The following is a 21,784-nucleotide window of genomic DNA, read 5'->3' on the forward strand; positions in this document are numbered from 1 at the left end:
GAGAGAGAGAGAGAGAGAAGAAGAAGAGAGAGACGAGGCTAGAGAGAGAGCGAGAGAGAGAGAGAGAGAGAGAGAGAGGGGTGATAGAGAGACGAGCGAGGGGGTGAGAGGATGACCTTAGAGCGCAGCTAGTTATCTCCTCGCATCGTCTCTCTCTCTTCTCTGCTCTCTCTCTCGCCTCTTCTTCTCTCTTACTCTCTCTGCTCTCTCTCTCGTCTCTCTCTTCGCTACTCTCTTTTTTCATCTCCTCTCTGTTCTTATTTTTGCTTTTTTTCTCTTTCTCTGCTCTCTCTCTCTCTCTCTCCTTCTCTCTCTCTCTCTGTTCTCTCTCTCTCCTCTTTTTTCTCTCTCTCTCTCCTCTCTCTCATATTTTCTGTTTTCTCTGCCATCTCTCTTCTCTCTCATATAGAGTATAATTCCGAATGTCTCAGCGACGCAACATTCCATAATACTGACAGCAGACTCAGGGACAGTTTCATCCCACAGGCCATAAGACTATTAAACACCTGATCTTTTTAAAGAACATCCATAAACATTCATCTGTTTGCATCTTGCCAATTATCTATCTAATATATCATATTCCATTTACTTGTATATAGACTCTTCTTGCACTATTTATTTTTTATTTGTATTGACTTGCACATCTCAAAACAGTCTCTGGCACTATTTCATCTGTTTTATTAGTTTGATGTCCTATATATATATTCATGCTGCTCTGTTGGAGGAGCCTGTGACTTCACATTTTCATTGAAATATCTACACTGTAGCTGCTGTGCACATGACAATAAAGCTTTGAATCTTGAGCACATGCATGCATGAGACCCCCCCCGCTCTGTGACTGAGGAGGAGGGTGACCCCATTAGAAGTGCTGCTCTCTGCCATGTTCTCCCCCACAGGTCGAGTGTAACTCACATACAGTTACCAGCCAAGCTGCTATACCTGTGTTATATCTTTCTTATAACTATGGTGGCATTGCAAGGGCTCTCTTTACAATTAGCCAATGGGATTTTGGAATATTGCTGAAAATAAGATCTGTGGCACACATTTGATTTATTTACACGTTTTTTTGTAACGCCACTCTATAATTGTTGAAACGTAAATATAATAGACAGATTTGAAAGCAAACGTTAGGCTATAAAGGAACTACAGCACGGTCACATGACTTCACATCACCACCGCTAAGCTAAAGGTGGCTAATGTTGGGCTATAAAGGAACTACAGCACGGTCACATGACTTCACGTCACCACCGCTAAGCTAAAGGTGGCTAACGTTGGGCTATAAAGGAACTACAGCACGGTCACATGACTTCACGTCACCAACGCTAAGCTAAAGGCGGCTAACGTTGGGCTATAAAGGAACTACAGCACGGTCACATGACTTCACGTCACCACCGCTAAGCTAAAGGCAGCTAATGTTGGGCTATAAAGGAACTACAGCACGGTCACATGACTTCACGTCACCACCGCTAAGCTAAAGGTGGCTAATGTTGGGCTATAAAGGAACTACAGCACGGTCACATGACTTCACGTCACCAACGCTAAGCTAAAGGTGGCTAATGTTGGGCTATAAAGGAACTACAGCACGGTCACATGACTTCACGTCACCACCGCTAAGCTAAAGGTGGCTAATGTTGGGCTATAAAGGAACTACAGCACGGTCACATGACTTCACGTCACCACCGCTAAGCTAAAGGCGGCTAATGTTGGGCTATAAAGGAACTACAGCACGGTCACATGACTTCACGTCACCACCGCTAAGCTAAAGGCGGCTAATGTTGGGCTATAAAGGAAATACAGCACGGTCACATGACTTCACGTCACCACCGCTAAGCTAAAGGCGGCTAATGTTGGGCTATAAAGGAACTACAGCCCGGTCACATGACTTCACATCACCACCGCTAAGCTAAAGGAGGCTAATGTTGGGCTATAAAGGAACTACAGCACGGTCACATGACTTCACGTCACCACCGCTAAGCTAAAGGTGGCTAATGTTGGGCTATAAAGGAACTACAGCACGGTCACATGACTTCACGTCACCACCGCTAAGCTAAAGGAGGCTAATGTTGGGCCTGATGACGTTTAGTCGTCTCATTTAGACACTTGTTAGTAACCGCCACTGAATATATGTGACTCTTTAGCTGCTCCACTTATGTTGTTCACCAGCTTCTTCGTCAGGTTGGGTACAAAGGGTTAATTATGGCTAACAGCTTCTTGCTGGTATGGGAAAAAGGAACAGTGTAATTACAGCCCGGATAATACAAAGAAAAGGTTATAAAAGCTTGAAATTCAGGTAATAATTATCCTAAAGCATGATATTAACTGTGGGTTTCTTCACTGATACTGATTATGATATATAATTACATATTAAAGTTATCAGATGTATTCTTCTAAGGGGGGACTCTTTCAGGAACCTGATTCAATTGCCAACTCACAGTGAGATGAGGATTATTCCATTCATGCTATACGGGGGTGCGGAAAGTCTTATTTCACATAGAGTTGCTCAGTTTATCCCCATAAATCATGATGGATAGCCTGTGTTCACATAAATATCAGCCTATTAATATTAGTGCTCATTCAAATGTAAAAAAACAAAGCTATAATAAGCTTTTAATCAATCTTTGTAGTGAGCGTAAATAAATCAACAAGTTACGGGACCACTGGAGCGAAATCTTTGTAAAATAACGGCTAAATAACAACAACATGAAACTACAGGTTGTAAATTAAGACATTTATCAATCAGAGCTCTAACCGTAAGAACGTGGCACTATTAGAGACACATAAGTGTTTCAATTTATGAAGCAAAGTGAGTTGAAACATATCATATATATTATTCTGAAATGGACCAATCTGCACAATGACTACTTTCACTGTCGCTACTTTAACTATATTGTGATGATAATACTTTTCTACTTTTACTTGAGTAACATTTTGAATGCAGGACTTTTACTGAAACAGAGTATTCCTACACTCTGGTACTTCTACTTTTACTCAGGAACAAGATCTGAGTACTTCTACTTTTAATCAAGAACAAGATCTGAGTACTTCTACTTTTACTCAAGTACAAGATCTGAGTACTTCTACTTTTACTCAAGAACAAGATCTGAGTACTTCTACTTTTACTCAAGTACAATATATGAGTACTTCTACTTTTACTCAAGTACAAGATCTGAGTACTTCTACTTTTACTCAAGTACAATATCTTCTTCTACTGATCTGAGTACTTCTCCCACCTCTGGCAACAGCTATACAACTTGGATATAATAACACCACATCTTTCTACAAAGAGTAGACACTTTTTTTTTAAGCAAAGGCCAGTATTAGTTTGTCTGAACTGTATGAGATATTTTCTGTGGATGTTTTGTGCATTGCAGTGCCTACAACTCTACTTTAAAATCCATACTTCTTTCTCAAGATGTGTGTATAGTATTAATCAGAGGTGGGAAGTAGTGGAGTACAAATACTTTGTTACTGTAGTACATGTTCTGGTATCAGTACTTTACTCCACGTCTTATTTCTCTGACCACTTTTTACTTTGATTTCTTACATTTTGAACACAAATACTTGAACTTTCTACTTCTTACATTTTGAACACAAATACCTGTACTTTCTACTTCTTACATTTTTAACACAAATACCTGTACTTTCTACTTCTTACATGTTGAACACAATACCTGTACTTTCTACTTCTTACATGTTGAACACAAATACCTGTACTTTCTACTTCTTACATTTTGAACACAAATACTTGAACTTTCTACTTCTTACATTTTGAACACAAATACTTGAACTTTCTACTTCTTAGATTTTGAACACAAATACCTGTACTTTCTACTTCTTACATTTTGAACACAAATACCTGTACTTTCTACTTCTCACATTTTGAACACAAATACCTGTACTTTCTACTTCTTACATGTTGAACACAAATACCTGTACGTTCTACTTCTTACATGTTGAACACAAATACTTGAACTTTCTACTTCTTACATTTTGAACACAAATACTTGAACTTTCTACTTCTTACATGTTGAACACAAATACCTGTACTTTCTACTTCTTACATGTTGAACACAAATACCTGTACTTTCTACTTCTTACATGTTGAACCCAAATACCTGTACTTTCTACTTCTTACATGTTGAACACAATACCTGTACTTTCTACTTCTTACATGTTGAACCCAAATACCTGTACTTTCTACTTCTTACATTTCCCAAACAGGCTGGTTCCTTTAGTTTGAATGTGTGTTTGGTGGCGTGATCATTATTATTTAGAGTCATTGCGTGCCTATTGATTTGAACACGATCCGTGTATCCATCATTTCCTGGTCTTCTCTAAAGAAGAGGGACCAATGAAAACGTTGTCATGTTGCCGTTGTTCAGCATGGAAACATTCATTAGCTAACAATGACATTATTGTTCTATTAATATAAAGGGAGGTCAGGTACTCTTTAAAACAGCTGCTAGTTATGGGTACTTTTTACTGAAGTACATTTCAAAGCCCTCTTTACTTTTACTTGAGTAAAGTAAAGTCAGTACTTCTACTTTCACCAGAGTATTTTTAAACACGAGTATCTGTACTTCTACTCGAGTAAAGAATGTGTGTACTTTTGCCATCTCTGGTATTAATATAGTGCACAATGGTATGGTAATCATCGTGCCTTCATTACCAGCCACATCCTGAATGAGGGCAGAAGAGGAGTGGAAACTACAGTATGATTAGGAAAGAGAAGAAAGCGGGGAAATGGGATTTAAAAAGAGAAAGTGTTGGAGAGCCTCCCTGACCTCTGGCAGTGGAAGTCAGCGGGTGTTTCTCCTCTGGGAGCCTTCTCTAGCAGAGCATTAATTAACCATTAACTCAGACACAGGCTGGACAACCGCTGTCACCGCACACTCTGAATCTCCCCGGGCTACGTCTCTGAAAGAGTCTGAATACTGGAGAGCAGTGTGCATAATTCGCCCTAAAAAGAAGTGGAAGAAAGGGTCTGTAATGCTTTAGAGGCGTCTCCAGAAACGTCTCCTGGTTGGAGGTAACCATTGAAGAGAGCTTGCTGTAATAAGGTGAGTATTTTGTATTTGTATGCACCTGCACCTCTTCAGAACTGCTTATAATCTGTAATTAATGTTGTGTTTTATATATTTGAAGTGTGTTGTTTTTATGAATTTTGACTCTGTGAAGAGTCATGAGACGTGAAGTCATATGACCGTGGTGTTAGGGCTGTGCGATTATGGCAAAAATCATAATCACGATTATTTGGGTCAATAATTGATATCACGATTATTAAATACGATTATTCATTGACTTTGAAAACATCCATTTATTGAACTTTAAAACAAATACAAATAATAATTTGAACAGTATCTTTTTAACTGTTGATTACCCTGAACGTATAATTCAACTGAGAAACCAATACAAAAATAAAATAAAATAAATGATACATTTAAATAAATAATATCAAAATAATAAATACCAATAAACAAGATCAACAAATATTTTTGAGCGCACTTCCCCAAGCTACTAAACATATATAAATATGATAAATACAAATAAATGAGACTAAAATAAATTAGATCAAATATGTTGCACTGTCACAACCTAGCAAAGCAAAATAATTGTTTTTTTCGATTATGTTGTTTTCGTAATTGTGGCAGGCCAAAATCGTAATTGCGATTAAAATACGATTAATTGCACAGCCCTACGTGGTGTAGTTCTTTACTAGCCTAACGTTTACTTCTTTAGATCGTGCATTTATGCTTCAACAATCCTACAAGTTGTGTAAGCATGTGGAGGTCGTCCTGCTGAACAAAACAGAGCACTTCCAGCCATGGTCACATGGTTGTGGTTTGTGTATTGAGGTCACCTGTTTCATGTCGGGGGGGGCGGATAACAGAGGGGGAAATGTGTTATGTTGAACGTTCTGGTCATTTTGTTATTGTGTGTTTGATTTGTTTAATTCAATATCATCAACCGTCTCTTAAACTTCAGTATGGACTTTCTCATTGAAAACGAGTCACAGCATGAAGTAGGGCTGTGCAATTAATCGTATTTTAATCGCAATTACGATTTTGGCCTGCCACAATTACGAAAACAACATAATCGAAAAAAACTATTATTTAGCTTTGCTAGGTTGTGACAGTGCACTGCAACATATTTGATCTCATTAATTTTGGTCTCATTTATTTGTATTTATATATGTTTAGTAGCTTGGGGAAGTGCGCTCCAAAATATGTGTTGATCTTGTTTATTGGTATTTAATATTTTGATATTATTTATTTAAATGTATCATTTATTTTATTTATTTTTGTATTGGTTTTTCAGTTGAATTATACGTTCAGGGTAATCAACAGTTAAAAAGATACTGTTCAAATTATTATTTGTTTTAAAGTTCAATAAATGGATTTTTTCAAAGTCAATGAATAATCGTATTTAATAATCGTGATATCAATTATTGACCCAAATAATCGTGATTATGATTTTTGCCATAATGGCACAGCCCTAGCATGAAGCCAAGCTTAGCCTCTTGGCGACTCAAATTTAAATGGGAATCGAGCGCAACAGAGAGAATCAGGGACACGCTAACTTCAGGGTCGGTTTACAAAAGTACGATATCCCTGCAACACTCAACAATCTTTTGAATGTCTTAGACTGAAATTCTAGCCATTTCCTACACATTGCATCTTTAAATGCCAATTACCGCTAATAACGATGTGTGATAAAGTCCAGAAAAGAACTTCCTCAAATCCTTCGTCAGCTGTTCTGCAACTCACTGATTCCTGTAGTCCTGCTGGATTCATCCCACTGTGATCTTCAGGGTTTAGACGGTTTCCAGTGGAGTGTTAAACCGTAATGGGATGAGAAATCTAAAGCCATGCTGCTCTGCCAGGAAACGCTGGCTTAATCTATTCAGGACTTCAGGTGTCTGGGGTCTTGATCAACAGGTGGATTTGTGCTGCTCGTACACCACCAATTTACCAGCCAATCCACACTCCTATCCGTGAGGTAATGACGGGTAGAAATACGGTTACAAATGGCAGGAATGATTCTTGTTCAGCAGGAAACTGGACGCCCCACTGTAGGCTGCAGAAATAATGGCGTTGTTTGCAGAGAATGAGGCTTGATTTTTAATTGACTTCAAAATTGTGGTTTTTAATTGGATTCATTGTTGGTGTGGGAAACTGCTGTGTTTGGTGAAGGCATTTGAAGTTACAGCTGGAGGTATTTTGCAGAAAGTGTGCAGGGATTTGAGTACTGGCTTCATATGATTACATTTTTTCAATGAAAGATTCTTAGAGGGACTAAAAAAACGGACCAACATACGTACAATTATTTTCAAATGACTACAACACGATAAGGTAATACTTCATTGTTCGATCAAGTCTTATTTTGTTCTAGCGTCATGCAGTTACATTTTAAACTCAGTCTAGTATATCTTAGAACCTTGTATCTTTCATTTGTTGGTAATAATTCATATTCTCTGTGACATGTTTGGAGACAATGTTAAATGATATTTTGGTAGGTTTTTTCAAATTGTTGACAGACAATCTTTGATTAGATTTTAAGAGCCAAGTCTGCTCTGATTGGTTAGCTCTCCGGCTAAGCACAAAGCTACAGTGTAGAAATGGCAACGAAATTCTTCTGACCTGAGCTCCTCCAACAATCCAACATATATAATAACGTACAAAAATACAAAATAAAAAGTAGTGCAAAAATTCTATATGTCAGGGAATCATTCTGTACACATGTTTACCTTTCACCCTCTGACGCAGATGACCAGCCTTGATCAGCCGCTATCTCCCTGAAGGAGGGGCTGCCCTAGCATTTTCTTGTTGTTACCAGTTTGTGATCGGGCTAACTCTCGGTCAGAGATAGTTATTGTTGTGGGACACCTGGAACACATCCTTCTCGGGGTGTAGATGACCTCGAGCCATAAGCGACAACACATGTGATTCAGTGTCCCTCAGCTGTTTAGTCTATCTATTGAAGAATGTTGATTATTACACTCTGAACTAGTTCAAACCTGGAGCTACAGGAGGGGTCTTCAGAGTTGATTGTGGCATCTCAACCCTGTGTGGTCAACCCGTGGCCCTGTGACATGTCTTGTGAATTCTCCGGCCGTAACTCCAAATAAACCGTCAGCGTTTGCCATCAAAGCTCCAGCTCTCCTCGTCTCTCTGAGTCCTGACTCCTATTGCTTCAGAAGTTTCCCCCCCACACTATGTACATGTCAATAGAATATGATATGAACAAGAACAGAATATGAAATTAAATCATGTAAATTAAGACAAAATTAAATACGGTTTATTGCGGTGATAACTATTTATATAAATAAGTATTTATATCGGGGCACAAGCTTCACAACACACTACAGGAACGAGAAGACCCTCTGAAAACACAATATGGCCTCTTTAACTTCTCTGTTTTGCTTCTCTCCTTGATCTTGCCGTCTATTTTCCCTCGACTTAAGAGTCCCCGCTCGTTCCCTCTTTTCAATCCCGCAGTGTGTGAGTTTCTTGAGACGAGATTACAATCAGACTTTTGTCATCAGTGAATCATTCAGATGGCGGAGAGAGAGAGAGAGAGAGAGAGAGACAGAGAGAGAGACAGACAGAGACAGAGACAGAGACAGAGAGAGATAGATACAAGACAGAGAGAGGAGAGAGAGAGAGAGACAGAGACAGACAGAGACAGAGACGAGAGAGAGAGACAGGAGAGACAGAGACAAGAGAGAGAGAGAGAGAGAGAGAGAGAGTGAGAGAGGAGGGAGATGAGGAGAGAAGAAGAGATGGAGAGAGAGAGGACAGACAGAGAGAGACAGAGACAGAGACAGAGACAGAGACAGAGACAAGAGAGAGAGAGATAGAGAGAGAGAGAGAGAGAGAGAGAGAGAGAGGAAGAGAGAGAGAGAGAGAGAGAGAGAGAGAGAGAGAGAGGGAGAGAGAGAAACGAGGAGTCAATGATCTCAGAGCCGCTAACGATTTCACTGTAATTGCTCCTCGTCCACTCCTGGAGAGCGAAGAGGGGTGAAGAGGAGGAGGAGGAGGAAGAGGAAGAGGAGGAGGAGGAGGAGGAGGAAGAGCGCAAATAATGACAGGCCATTCAGTTTGAACACTCACCTCTGATAATGATAGTCAGCCTCCTCTTTGTCTCTCTATCCTCCCCCTCCTCTCCCTCCTCCTCAGTTTCTCAGTTTTCCCCAAAAACACCAAAAGCAAAGCATTTGATAAATCCCTATATTCAGTAACTAGATAATGATTATTGCTGCATGTGTTTGTCTAACACAGCTGAAGGTGGAGCTGAATGGCATCTCTCTAGTTAGACATGTTTCTCCAAAGCGACTAACATGCATTCACTATTTTCTCCCCACAGCAGCATTTTAGGGTGAAGTGTTTTCCCCAGGGACACACCGACATGCTGACTGCAGCGGGGATCGAACCAGCGCTCCTCTGATCCTCTGATCCTCTGACATAACTATTTGGCGACTACATGTGGATTTATATTTAACATGAGAATCAGAATTGTATTGGTGGTGCCAACATAAACAACGTAAGGACATAAGTTGTAAGAGAAGGTCAAAAATATAACTATTATAACAAGAAAATGTTTTTAAAAATGAAAAAAGGATGAAGACAAGTAATTACGTTGTTACAGTATGCGTGCAAACCACTGCTTTACCGGCAGTACCTGTGGGCCCCCTAGTGGTCCGCGAAGGAATAGCAAGTGGGCCGCCAAATCAATCGCAAAACATTATGATTTGTGTGGAAACATTTCATTATTAAGATTTTATTTTAACCTCTTTTCCTTTCTCTTTCTTGATCCTCCTTAGCAACGGTCATTACAGTCCTTAGCAACGGTCATTACAGTCCTTAGTAACGGTCATTACAGTCCTTAGCAACGGTCATTACAGTCCTTAGCAACGGTCATTACAGTCCTTGACAGCGGTCATTACAGTCCTTAGCAACGGTCATTACAGTCCTTAGCAACGGTCATTACAGTCCTTAGCAACGGTCATTACAGTCCTTAGCAACGGTCATTACAGTCCTTAGCAACGGTCATTACAGTCCTTGACAGCGGTCTGTTCTACTGGATTAACAACGTGTCACATGTTCTGAATTGACCAATCAGAATCGAGTATTCAACTAAACCGTGTGATAAAACTGTCTGTTTGTTACTGATGGCCAGCTCCTTTTCTAATTAAAATAACAAGTATTCTGAGAAGTTTATTTAGCCTCCGTATTGTTTATGGTTGAATGTGGGCTACGAAACATTTTTTAGATTCTTAAGTGGGCCCTGAGTTGAAAAAGGTTGGGAAACCGCTGTCTTAGTTGACCCTCTCCATCCTGTGTTAATGTGACTGACCTGCACCAGGAACCAGGAGATGATGACGGACACCCAGGGGTTCCCGCTGTGAGACGTCTTCTTAGCCGGAGACAGCACCTTCCCTGCAGGAGTGGAGGGACATATATTCACATTTAAAGAAACTGAATGTTCTCCAGCAGCAGTTATAATATTAAAATATCAGAATTGACCTTTAAAACCAACGTCAGAGGAACCCTGAACGCATCGTTTCATCAAAAGGAAGAATTTAATAAAGTACCATTCTTGAGTTTAATGGAGAATCTCCCCCACTAGATTCTGCATTAAATATCAGCGGGCATTTATACACACACTGGGAAATGGCAAAACATTTTGGTGGGCGGGCAGTCAATGAATTCCATCTGTTCTGTTCTGTTCTGTAGGTATTTTAACCCTTTTGCATTTTCAGTCTATTCTTTGCCATTTGTATGTCTCTACATGTATGTGGTAATGTTATTGTACATTGTGTGTCTCTATGTGGTGATTTTGTGTCTTTTAGGGTTCATTTTGTGTCTTTTTGCAGTCGTTCCATGTCATTTTGTATTTTTTCTTTCTGTGTTTTAGTATTAATTTTTTTTCTGTAGTAATTTTTGACCTTGTTGTTGTTGTTTTGCATCTCCTGGGAGTTCTTATCTCTTTTAAATCTGACAAGCCGTCACAACTATCATTAAACCCGCCTACCTGCAGCGTGACATTTCCCTGCACCACCTGTCCCTTAAACACCACTTCCACCCACACATCTCATCGTGAGTGTGAACATTAAAACAGCCTCGTCTTGAGATGATCTTGCTGTTTCTCTCATAATGCATATTGTAGATACAGATTCTGGATCATTAGGCTTCAGAGTACGGACATTAAAATATACAGAATAAGTTAAAAAGCACTATAATAGACCGACCTACTACTGAAGGAACTCTGAACAAAGGATATATGCATTATAAAGAGTGAAAAGTAGGTGGAGTTTTTTAATTAAATTGTAAATGCAGCGAGGGAGAGTGTGAGTTCAATATGTGCGCACTGATGAGGGTTATTGTAAGAGAGGGGAGTTTAAACAAAGGTACAAATGTATGAAATTAAACTTGTTTTAATACTTTAGAGAGCTGTATGTTACACAACTCATGATATTTATTTTATTGATCAGCGCCACAGTACTCATATCCTTCTAGAAAAACACCTGACAGTTATGACGTTGAACTTCATGGCAGATCTGCAAAGACGAGGTTTGAATAAAGACAAGATGAATACAACTCAAACCACTGCACAGGACATTTTTAATTTGGTACTTTAAGATAAAGTCGTGTAAAGGTTTAAAGGTCCCATGTCATGGCCATTTCTACTGATCATATTTCCATTGTTGAGGTCTACTAGAATAGATTTGTTCAATGTTCCAAACTCACATTGGTTTCTCATACAGCATCTCTGTATAGTATGTGTATTCACTCTCTGTCCTAAACGGCTTGTTGGAGCTTCCTGCACCCCCCCCCCCCCACCTCCCAGTGTGCTCTGATTGGTCGGGACGTTGCGAGGCTCGCTGCTCAGTGAGCTGGCTTACTGGTGTGGTTTCTGGGTCCGCGAGACAGCGGGACAGCGCGAAACTCATCCTGAGCACACACAAACACTCACAGCCGAAGTGAAAACAATAAGTGTGGCTTGATATTGAGTAAGAAAAAGGTTTATAACGCTGTGAGCATGGGTCTGCGGAGAGCATTTCTCCACCATGCCAAATCGTCTATTACCAACCAGGGAGCTCTATGCAAGTCAATGGCCGCGTTCACACCAAGTACTTTGCCGTATTTAGTGCCGGCACTCAGAGCCCCGGCCCTTATGACCCCAGGGCATTTAGTACAGATCGCGTTCCAGTGTGAGAAAAAGTTTTTAGAGAGTACTTGTCCATGGACAAGTGAGTTTGGCAATTTACTTGTCCGAATACATTTTTCACTTGTCCAGAATGGACAAAAATTGGGGCCACTGGAATCTTCTTCTTCGCCAACGAATTTTGCATTTTCCCACGTTTTTTACGACACCGCTAACGTAAGTGAGCGGTAAGATTTTACTGCATCACACATACGTAGGGTTGGGTATCGTTTGGATTTTAACGATTCCGGTTCTGCTTTTCGATTCCGGTTATTTTCGGTTCTTGATTCCGGTTCTTTGAGAGGGTAAAAATAAGTCCCATGACAAACTGGGAGAAAAACATATTTATGAAAACATTAAGTCAAACCTGTATTCCTATTTACAAATCACTTCATACTGTTTAATTTCTTACGGTTATTGAATAAAATTATATAAAAATAATCTCTGCATTGTTTAGTTAGTTCTAAGTGGTACAGTTTGAGAATGTACAATTGGCCCAGTCTCCTCTGATGTTACACTGCAACCTGCCTGTGAGACAGAGTCCAACCACACATGTCCAACACATAGGCCTAATAATAATAATACATTATATTTATAGCCTATAGGCCTAGCGCTTTTCTACAACTCAAAGACGCTTGCATGCTTACACATGTCCTGCAATACACATGCTGCAGCTGCCCAGCTGCTCACTGTTTGTAAATAAATAGTATTTTCATTTCAATAATGTACTTTCTATACCCTGCTTCATAAACAATACTGACATCCCTGTGCTCCTCCGAGTCTGGGGGTCGGGGGATGTGAGGACAGCGCGAGGACACAGACAGGGAGGCTGCTTTATTGCATAAAGGAAATGGCGTCAATATTAACAACGTAGGAGCTAAAACGCTTAATAACCTTCATTACGTGTTAAAGAAAGAACATAAGAAAGTTTGACAAAGATTAGGCTGTTAAACGGGCAGCGGGTCCGCTGTGTGTAGAAAGAGAGAGGGAGAGAGAGAGACGCTGAACTGCACCGTGCAGCGATCAGATGATCCGGAGCAGAGAGAGAGAGCTGCGGTCCGCGGGGCTCGGCCTCGCCTCCTGTCCTCACAACTCTTATTAATTGTCGTACCGGACAATTGTTATTTGTTCCTACTCGGAACCGAATTTTGCTTCCCAACCCTGCCACTGTGCCACTGTGCTACACGCCCCGCCCCGCCCCGCCCCGTCTAACGGGCCGTCTCCACGGCAGCGTTAAAAAATCTTGAAACGCTTCTGCCCATTCACTTTGAATGGGGTGACGTCACTTTTTTTCGCTTTCGCCGAAATGCATTGTGGGCAGGCGAGCGGAGATTCTCAGGATTTTCAAGATCCAAAGTTGAACAATGTTCAACTTTTGAGACTGAGGTGGAAGCGTCAGCCAATCAAATCCCGTGTACGCAAATCTGACAGTTCAAGCTCTAGCCAATCAAACGGCGTGTATGCTGGGAGAGACATACCGCAGGTCATTTCCTCATATTCCAAAACATGGAGGAGAAATTAGCGGTAGCGAATCAATCACCCGGTGCTTTATGACCAGACCTACCGGGATATAAACTGGAGGAGCCAGGCATGGAGGGAGGTGGCAGAGACAGTGGTAGGTTTTCGCCTGTTTTGGGGAGTTTATATCCAGTTTACTTCGGGCTTTTTTGCTTCGTATGTCGCGGGCGGGAGATTCATGTGATTGGTTGCTCGCAAAAAATCCTCAAGCTTCAGATACGCCCACCTCCAAGATTTTGTTAACGCTGCCGTGGAGACGGCCCGTAACTGTACAGAAATCGGCGAGATGCAGGAATTGGCGAGATGCAGGAATCGACAAGCAGAACCGAAACTAACATTTCTAAACGAACAATGGTGGACACGGACAATTTGCGAATGAGTTCTGCCTTTTGTAAACTGAGTTTATCAATAATTTGTCAATAAATGAGGGCTAAAAACGTCACTTGTCCGCCGGACAAGTCAATTGAAAGATCTACTTGTCCGACATTGTAAATAACACGTCCTGGACGGTGGGACGTGTGCTTTTTCGCACACTGCGTTCACACCGGAGTACTTTTCCCTGAGGGAAGATTACGCAAATGAGCCGCTGACGTCACTTCGTCTTCTTCTGCTTTGGGTTTACTGGCAGGCCGCAAACAACTTCACGGCGTATACTGCCACCCGAAGTCCCCGGCCGGAAGTCCCCGGAGTTGGGGACTGGCTTCAGTAGAAGCTGCTGGGACTCCCAGCAGCTTCTACTGAAGCCTTCTGAGTAAATCGCCAGAACGCCGACACCTCCTCATCTCCACCACTCCCATGTTTTATTTTGTGTTGCCATAAGTTAGTCTCTCTGCGTTTGTGCGCTGGGCGAATGCTAATGCTAATAATGCTAATGCGAGCATAATAAAATGGCGGCTCTACAAAACATTTCAGAGTTGTACGGGGCGTGGTTTGCAATTCGCCCAGCCAATCAGAACTGGGGCACTTTTTTCCCCCAGGAAAGTACCATCTCTCAGCAGGCACTAAAAATGGGGATAAAAGTTCCCGAGATGAAGTGCTCTTTTTGGTGTGAACGCGACATAAGGGGTACTAACGGAACTAAACGCGAAAAGTACGGTGAAAAGTACTCCGGTGTGAACGCGGCTAATGGGGACTCCCTGTTAGTTGAACATTTACGCTAAAGGTCCTGGTGTGTGAGGAGCTCCGCGGATTGGTCCATTTTGGTTCCCGGAAGAAACAAATGGAAAAAGAGAAATGTCCAGGCGTTCTGGGGCAGCATAGACAGGTCTTTTCTGTGTTAGAGTTTTACTCGCTACAGGGTGTACTTTGAGGGTTTGTGACTCTGCAGACCGTTTACAGAAAAACCTTCATAACACAAGGGGACGGGGAATAACCAGAAAAGCATGACGTGGGACCTTTAAGTGGTTTCTGGGAAATTTCCATAAGAGAAACGGTATTTCTTGAAATAAACCCCGGAACATTCTACTAGGAAAGACGCCAGAAGAAATGGATAGGAAGGTTATTTGTATTCCTTGTTATAAGAGTAGGAATAACTGAACAGATTACAAGGTGTGGTTAAAAGATAATGACTTAATGAACTCTAAATGGGAGGGTCTCGTAAATTAAATGTATAAGAAAGAAAAAATAACAATGACAATTTGAAATAAGTTCATATCTTTGTCGATAGATTGGAGAAATGGGCGAGGTAAACAACACAAACATTACTAATGAGCTTCATGTGAAACTTCAGATATAAGAATAAGGACATATCCATTTTCTGTTAACTATTGATTTAAATTCATTAACATCGTTTTTTAGTTTTGTTTGTGGATTGTTATTCAGTTTTCTGAGCTGCACCTGTGTTTCATGTTGTTATGTACGCCCTTTAAACTTATATTTTCTCAAAATGCAAAGACATTCTGAGTAAATAAAGGACGAGAAGAGCGAGTGAAAGAAGGGAGACGGGAGTCGAGGAGGAGGGAGGCGACGAGTTTGAGACGAAATTTCACAGCTGATGAAGGATGGGAATTAAATCAGAGAGACTTTAGAATCAAATCAATGAGAGGGAGAGAGACGCGGGACAGAGGTGAGATTAGAGAGTTAGAGAAGAACCCTGAGTGTGTGCGTGTGTGTGTGTGTGTGTGTGTGTGTGTGTGTGTGCGTGCGTGCGTGCGTGTGTGCGTGTGTGTGTGTGTGTGTTGGAGAATTGACGCATCCATCACTTTGTTTGCATAGGACAGTGACAAGGTTAAGCTGTGAGCATCCACGAACGACAAGAACACACACACACACACAGAGTGGTCATACAAAGCATCCCCCCCCCTCAGCCTTTGAGAACATTACACATTTATGGTTCCACAGTCATTGACTCTTAATTAAAGAGATTAATCTAAGTTAACCCTTTCTAAATCACACACATACAGCCCTGACACACACACACACACACACACACACACACACACACACACACACACACACACACACACACACACACACACACACACACACATCACACACACACACACACACACACACACACACACACACACACACACCACACACACACACACACACACACACACACACACACACACACACACACACACACACACACACACACACACACACACACACACACACACACACACACACACACAACACACACACACACACACACACACACACACACAACACACACACACACACACACACACACACACACACACACACACACACACACACACACACACACACACACACACACACACACACACACACACACACACACACACACTAATGACGGAGCAGCAGCGTGGATTCTCTGATGTGAAACCACAGGGAGAACTTTGAGTCTCTTCAAGGTGTTAAACTTTCAGAGAGCATCAGGGATACGAGGCTTACTGCTTGATTAGACTCTTAAAAAACACCATGATCATTGGACTGGGAGTTCAGTGATTTTTACAACTTCAATTAAGAATAAAAACACTGTTATATGAAAAATGCATTTAACGTTTCAGTAAGACAAAACAGAATGTCCTTAGTGCTTTAAGACCGTTGTTTGCACGACTGTATATATTGTAGTACTGATATATATTCATATTTATCCGTTTAGACTCACACCTGTGACGACCTACCTACCTCTTAATGTGTGTATATGTATATATGTGTCTATGTATGAGTATATGTATGTATACATATAAGTGTATACAGGTGTGTATGTATCTACAGTATACATAAATGTATATATATATGTTTGTATTCTTTTGCCCTGGTGAGAAGCAGCCTTGTGATCCCCCTGTATCTCACACACACAGAGAAATGGAATAAAGTCGACTTTGATTTGAGGATGCCTCTTTTTGAAACTTTTTGGTGAGGTAAACCAAAGTTCCTAAAGTTCCAGCCCTGAATACCAAAAAGGTAGAAAGGTAGAACACACACAGATCTTCAGAACAAAGTGGACTGATCTCAGTTGTATCAATGCTTTCAGGCTAGGGCTGCACTATTTGAATAAACTAATTGCTCTAACTACCAGGAGTAATAAAGTGTGTTCCTCCTACCGAACAGGTCGTCCCGGGCCAGGGCGTAGAGGATCCTCGAGGCTCCGATCAGGTTGCTCATGGCGGCGGAGAGCGTGGAGGAGTAGGCCCCGACGGTGACGAAGGGGTTCCAGATGTTGATGTCTCTCAGGAAGCTGTAGTCCCTCTGCAGCAGGACCCTGTTGGGAGGAAGAGAAAGAGAGAACTTTAACAACCCAAAGCGACTTACATACATTCAATACTGAACACAGGAGCGCTTTGGGGTGAGGTGTCTTCCCCAGGGACACAACGACATGCTGACTGCAGTGGGGTTTGAACCAGTGCCTCCATGATACGATCATCTGCGCACTAAGTGAGTGTCATTCGGAAATATCTTCTCTCAGTTTATGTAAACTTCGGTAATGTTCTCTGTACATCTCCCCTCTGTGGGACGAATAAAGGTATTCTGATGTCTTTGGTTTCATTTGAGAAATACATCAAAGTAGGGAAAAATATGAAATATAGAAAGGTCTTGTTCAGCCAATTAATTAGCAAATATGACCCCCCCCCATGTCAGCTGATCCATCGCTATGAAACGCCTGAACTCTGTGAAGAACATCCATAAACATTCATCTGTTTGCATCTTGCTAATTATTTATCTATATATCATATTACATTGACTTATATAGACTCTTCTTGGACTATTTCTATTCTATTTGTATTTATTTGCACATCTCAAAACATTCTCTTGCACTATTTGATCTGTTTGATCAGTTGTATGTCCTATATATATTCATGTTGCTCTGTTGGAGGAGCCTGGGACTTCAGTTTTTCATTGCCACATCTACACTGTAGCTGCTAACATGACAATAAAGCTTTGAATCTTGAATCAATACGACCCTAAAGTCATCATGTTACATTCCATCCGATTTTAAGTGTATAAAGTGCATTTACCGGCAATTTCCACACTAACTAATCCCTCTAAATACCCAGTGAAGAATGTGTTCTCATATATTTAAGTACAGATAAATATAAATATGAGTATCTATATCTGACCGGCCCACTTCGGTACCGCTAGTAAATCAAGGGGGGGGGGGGGGGGGGGGGGGGGGGGGGGGCGGTGCTAGTGACTTATCCGACTGGCCCACATCGACCGGCCCACTTCGGTACCGCTAGTACACTGTCAACGGGGGGGTGGGGGGGGGGTGCTAGTGACTTATCCTACCGGCCCACATCGACCGGCCCACTTCGGTACGCTAGTACATTGTCAACGGGGGGGGTGGGGGGGGTGCTAGTGACTTATCCTACCGGCCCACATCGACCGGCCCACTTCGGTACCGCTAGTACATTGTCAACGGGGGGGGTGGGGGGGTGCTAGTGACTTATCCTGCCGGCCCACATCGACCGGCCCACTTCGGGTACCGCTAGTACACTGTCAACGGGGGGGTGGGGGGGGGTGCTAGTGACTTTATCCTACCGGCCCACATCGACCGGCCCACTTCGGTACCGCTAGTACATTGTCAACGGGGGGGGGTGGGGGGGGTGCTAGTGACTTATCCTACCGGCCCACATCGACCGGCCCACTTCGGTACCGCTAGTACATTGTCAACGGGGGGGTGGGGGGGGGGTGCTAGTGACTTATCCTACCGGCCCACATCGACCGGCCCACTTCGGTACCGCTAGTACATTGTCAACGGGGGGGGGGGGGGGGGTGCTAGTGACTTATCCTGCCGGCCCACATCGACCGGCCCACTTCGGTACCGCTAGTACACTGTCAACGGGGGGGTGGGGGGGGGTGCTAGTGACTTATCCTACCGGCCCACATCGACCGGCCCACTTCGGTACCGCTAGTACATTGTCAACGGGGGGGGTGGGGGGGTGCTAGTGACTTATCCTACCGGCCCACATCGACCGGCCCACTTCGGTACCGCTAGTACATTGTCAACGGGGGGGGGGGGGGGGGGGTGCTAGTGACTTATCCTACCGGCCCACATCGACCGGCCCACTTCGGTACCGCTAGTACATTGTCAACGGGGGGGGGTGGGGGGGGTGCTAGTGACTTATCCTGCCGGCCCACATTGACCGGCCCACTTCGGTACCGGCCCACATCGTGATTCGTCCTGAACGTCCCGATGGCCAGTCCGCCACTGATTTTAGGTGTAAATATTTATATATTTGAAATGCTTTCTGTTTCTGGGTCTCTTTTCTGTCGTATTATTGTACTTGCATTGTTACCTGTTTGTCAATAGAGGAATAAAGAAGTGGAATTAAAAAGCGTAAGAACCGAAAGGAGGGACAATCAGATATAGATACTGCTCTTATCTGGATCTCGGAGTCTATTCTGTTCGGAACAAACAGACGAGGGAATAAAAGCAACGCCTACATCCTCTCCCACAACACAGCATTAATATGCTCGCCATGCAACAACAGAGGAAAGCCATCATGGGCGCCGCCATCAAGGGATAAACGCCTCCTGTTATTACATTGATATCTGCAGATCAGAGTGGAGTGGTCCAGAGGTTGTGTGTCATTTCAAACTCATTTGTTCTGGGGGGCAAAACGTGTCCGATGGAAGAGAACATGATTGAAGAGGAAGTGATGATTACTGCCGGGGAGCCTAATGATGAGATCCAGAGTGTGTGCGTGTGTGTGTGTGTGTGTGTGTGTGTGTGTGTGTGTGGTAGTAGATATGGAGGAAAAAGAAATCAAGGGAGTGCAAAAACCTCAGCAGGGTGTGCAGAATTGCAGCCTGCCCCCCCACCTCGTTTCAATACCACACAGCTAGAGAGAAGAATTAGAGAGCCAAGTGTTTCCCTCTCTCTCCTGATCCATCTCAATCTCTCTCACAAACACACACACACACACACACACACCCCCTCCCTCGTCCTCTCCATCTCCCTCATCTATGATGTTTTTTAAAACACATTCAAGGTTTTTTTTATTCTCTCATTTCTATCCCTCTCATTTTATTTCTACTTATACCACTGTCCATCTCTCTCTCTCTCGCTCTCTCTCCCCCTTTCTTTATTTTGTAATTAAGACTCTCATCACGTTTTCTTTCAGGTCCAGTGATTTTAATACTTATTATCATGGCCCTGTTAAGCATTGTTCACTCCATCCAAAGATGTGAGAACGCTATTAGTTCACATGGAGCCTGAGAGACGGGCGGGCACACACACACACACACACACACACACACACACATTTATACACATATGTATGCACACACACACACTTTTGCATTACCACAAATCAACTAAACAAAGGTTCTGCTGAGGAGTTAACATCAGCCTGGAAATTAGGAAATGCCAACTACTTTGTTTATTTGGCATGTGTGTGTGTCTGTGCGTGCGTGCGTGCGTGCGTGCGTGCGTGTGTGTGTGCGCTGCAGTGAAAAGTTTATGAACCACAGCTGTAATCAGACTCTCTGACATATTCATAACAGCAAACAACTGTTCAGCGCTCTGATACGCAGCCATGCATCGAGGGGAGTCACACACACACACACACTGAGACACACTCACACTCACACACACACTGAGACACACTCACACACACACTGAGACACACTCACACACACACTGAGACACACGTACATACACACACACACAAAAGTAAAATCATACTAAAACATTTTTAAAAGGGTGCTGAAAGTGATGGGGTTTTAAAGTGTGTGTGTGTGTGTGCGTGTGTGTGTGTGTGTGTGTGTGTGTGTGTGAGAGAGCTGAGTGATGATGTGGGTTAGAACTTATAGGCTGATTATTAATTTGTCTGACGTGCAGCAGGAGCAGAATAAATCTGGAAAAGCTTGACATTTCAAAACTGGCTCTCAAAAACAAAGCCACTGCAAACTGGCAGCGGTGAATAATGGTGTGTGTGTATGTATGTATGCGTGTGTGTGTGTGTGTGTGTGTGTGTGTGTGTGTGTGTGTGTGTATGTATGCGTGAGTGTGTGTGTGTACAGGTTTGTGTGTGTGTGTGTGTGTGTGTGTGTGCGTGTGCGTCATGTATAAAAGACGTACAAAAGTGCATTTTGCATGATAGGTCCCCTTTAAATGAAATGAAATAGTAATTATTGATCAGATCATGCCGCTGAAATGAGCTCTGCCTTCAGAATAAAGAGGAGAACAAAGCGAATGTCAGATCAGAGGAGAGAGGAGGAAACAAAGGCAGCAGAGATGGAGAGGACTCACACACACACACACACAGAGAGAGACACACACATACATGTTCTACATCGTAGAATACGACACACACACACACACACACACACACACACACACACACACACACACACACACACACACACACACACACACACACACACACACACCACACACACACACACACACACACACACACACACACACACACACACACACACACACACACACACACACACACCACACACACACCACACACACACACACACACACACACACACACACACACACACACACACACACACACACACACACACACACACACACACACACGTTTATTTACCATTTTTATCCACGGCCTAATTTGTGTATTCATGCTTCTCATCTGTTCATCCATCATCT

At 42.6% G+C, this 21,784-nt stretch overlaps 1 protein-coding gene across 1 annotated transcript in view; it reads right to left on the minus strand.

The window, feature by feature from the left end:
* The window catches only part of zgc:153039 (uncharacterized protein LOC767698 homolog), an 88,567-nt gene that overhangs the window by 36,844 nt on the left and 29,939 nt on the right, over positions 1 to 21,784 (minus strand). The window contains 2 exon segments of the mRNA XM_034123780.1: positions 10,357 to 10,439; positions 17,262 to 17,419. Of these exon segments, the coding sequence (XP_033979671.1) occupies positions 10,357 to 10,439; positions 17,262 to 17,419 (241 nt within the window).

Source organism: Trematomus bernacchii, unplaced genomic scaffold, assembly GCF_902827165.1.
Source record: "Trematomus bernacchii unplaced genomic scaffold, fTreBer1.1, whole genome shotgun sequence".
NCBI lineage: Eukaryota > Metazoa > Chordata > Actinopteri > Perciformes > Nototheniidae > Trematomus > Trematomus bernacchii.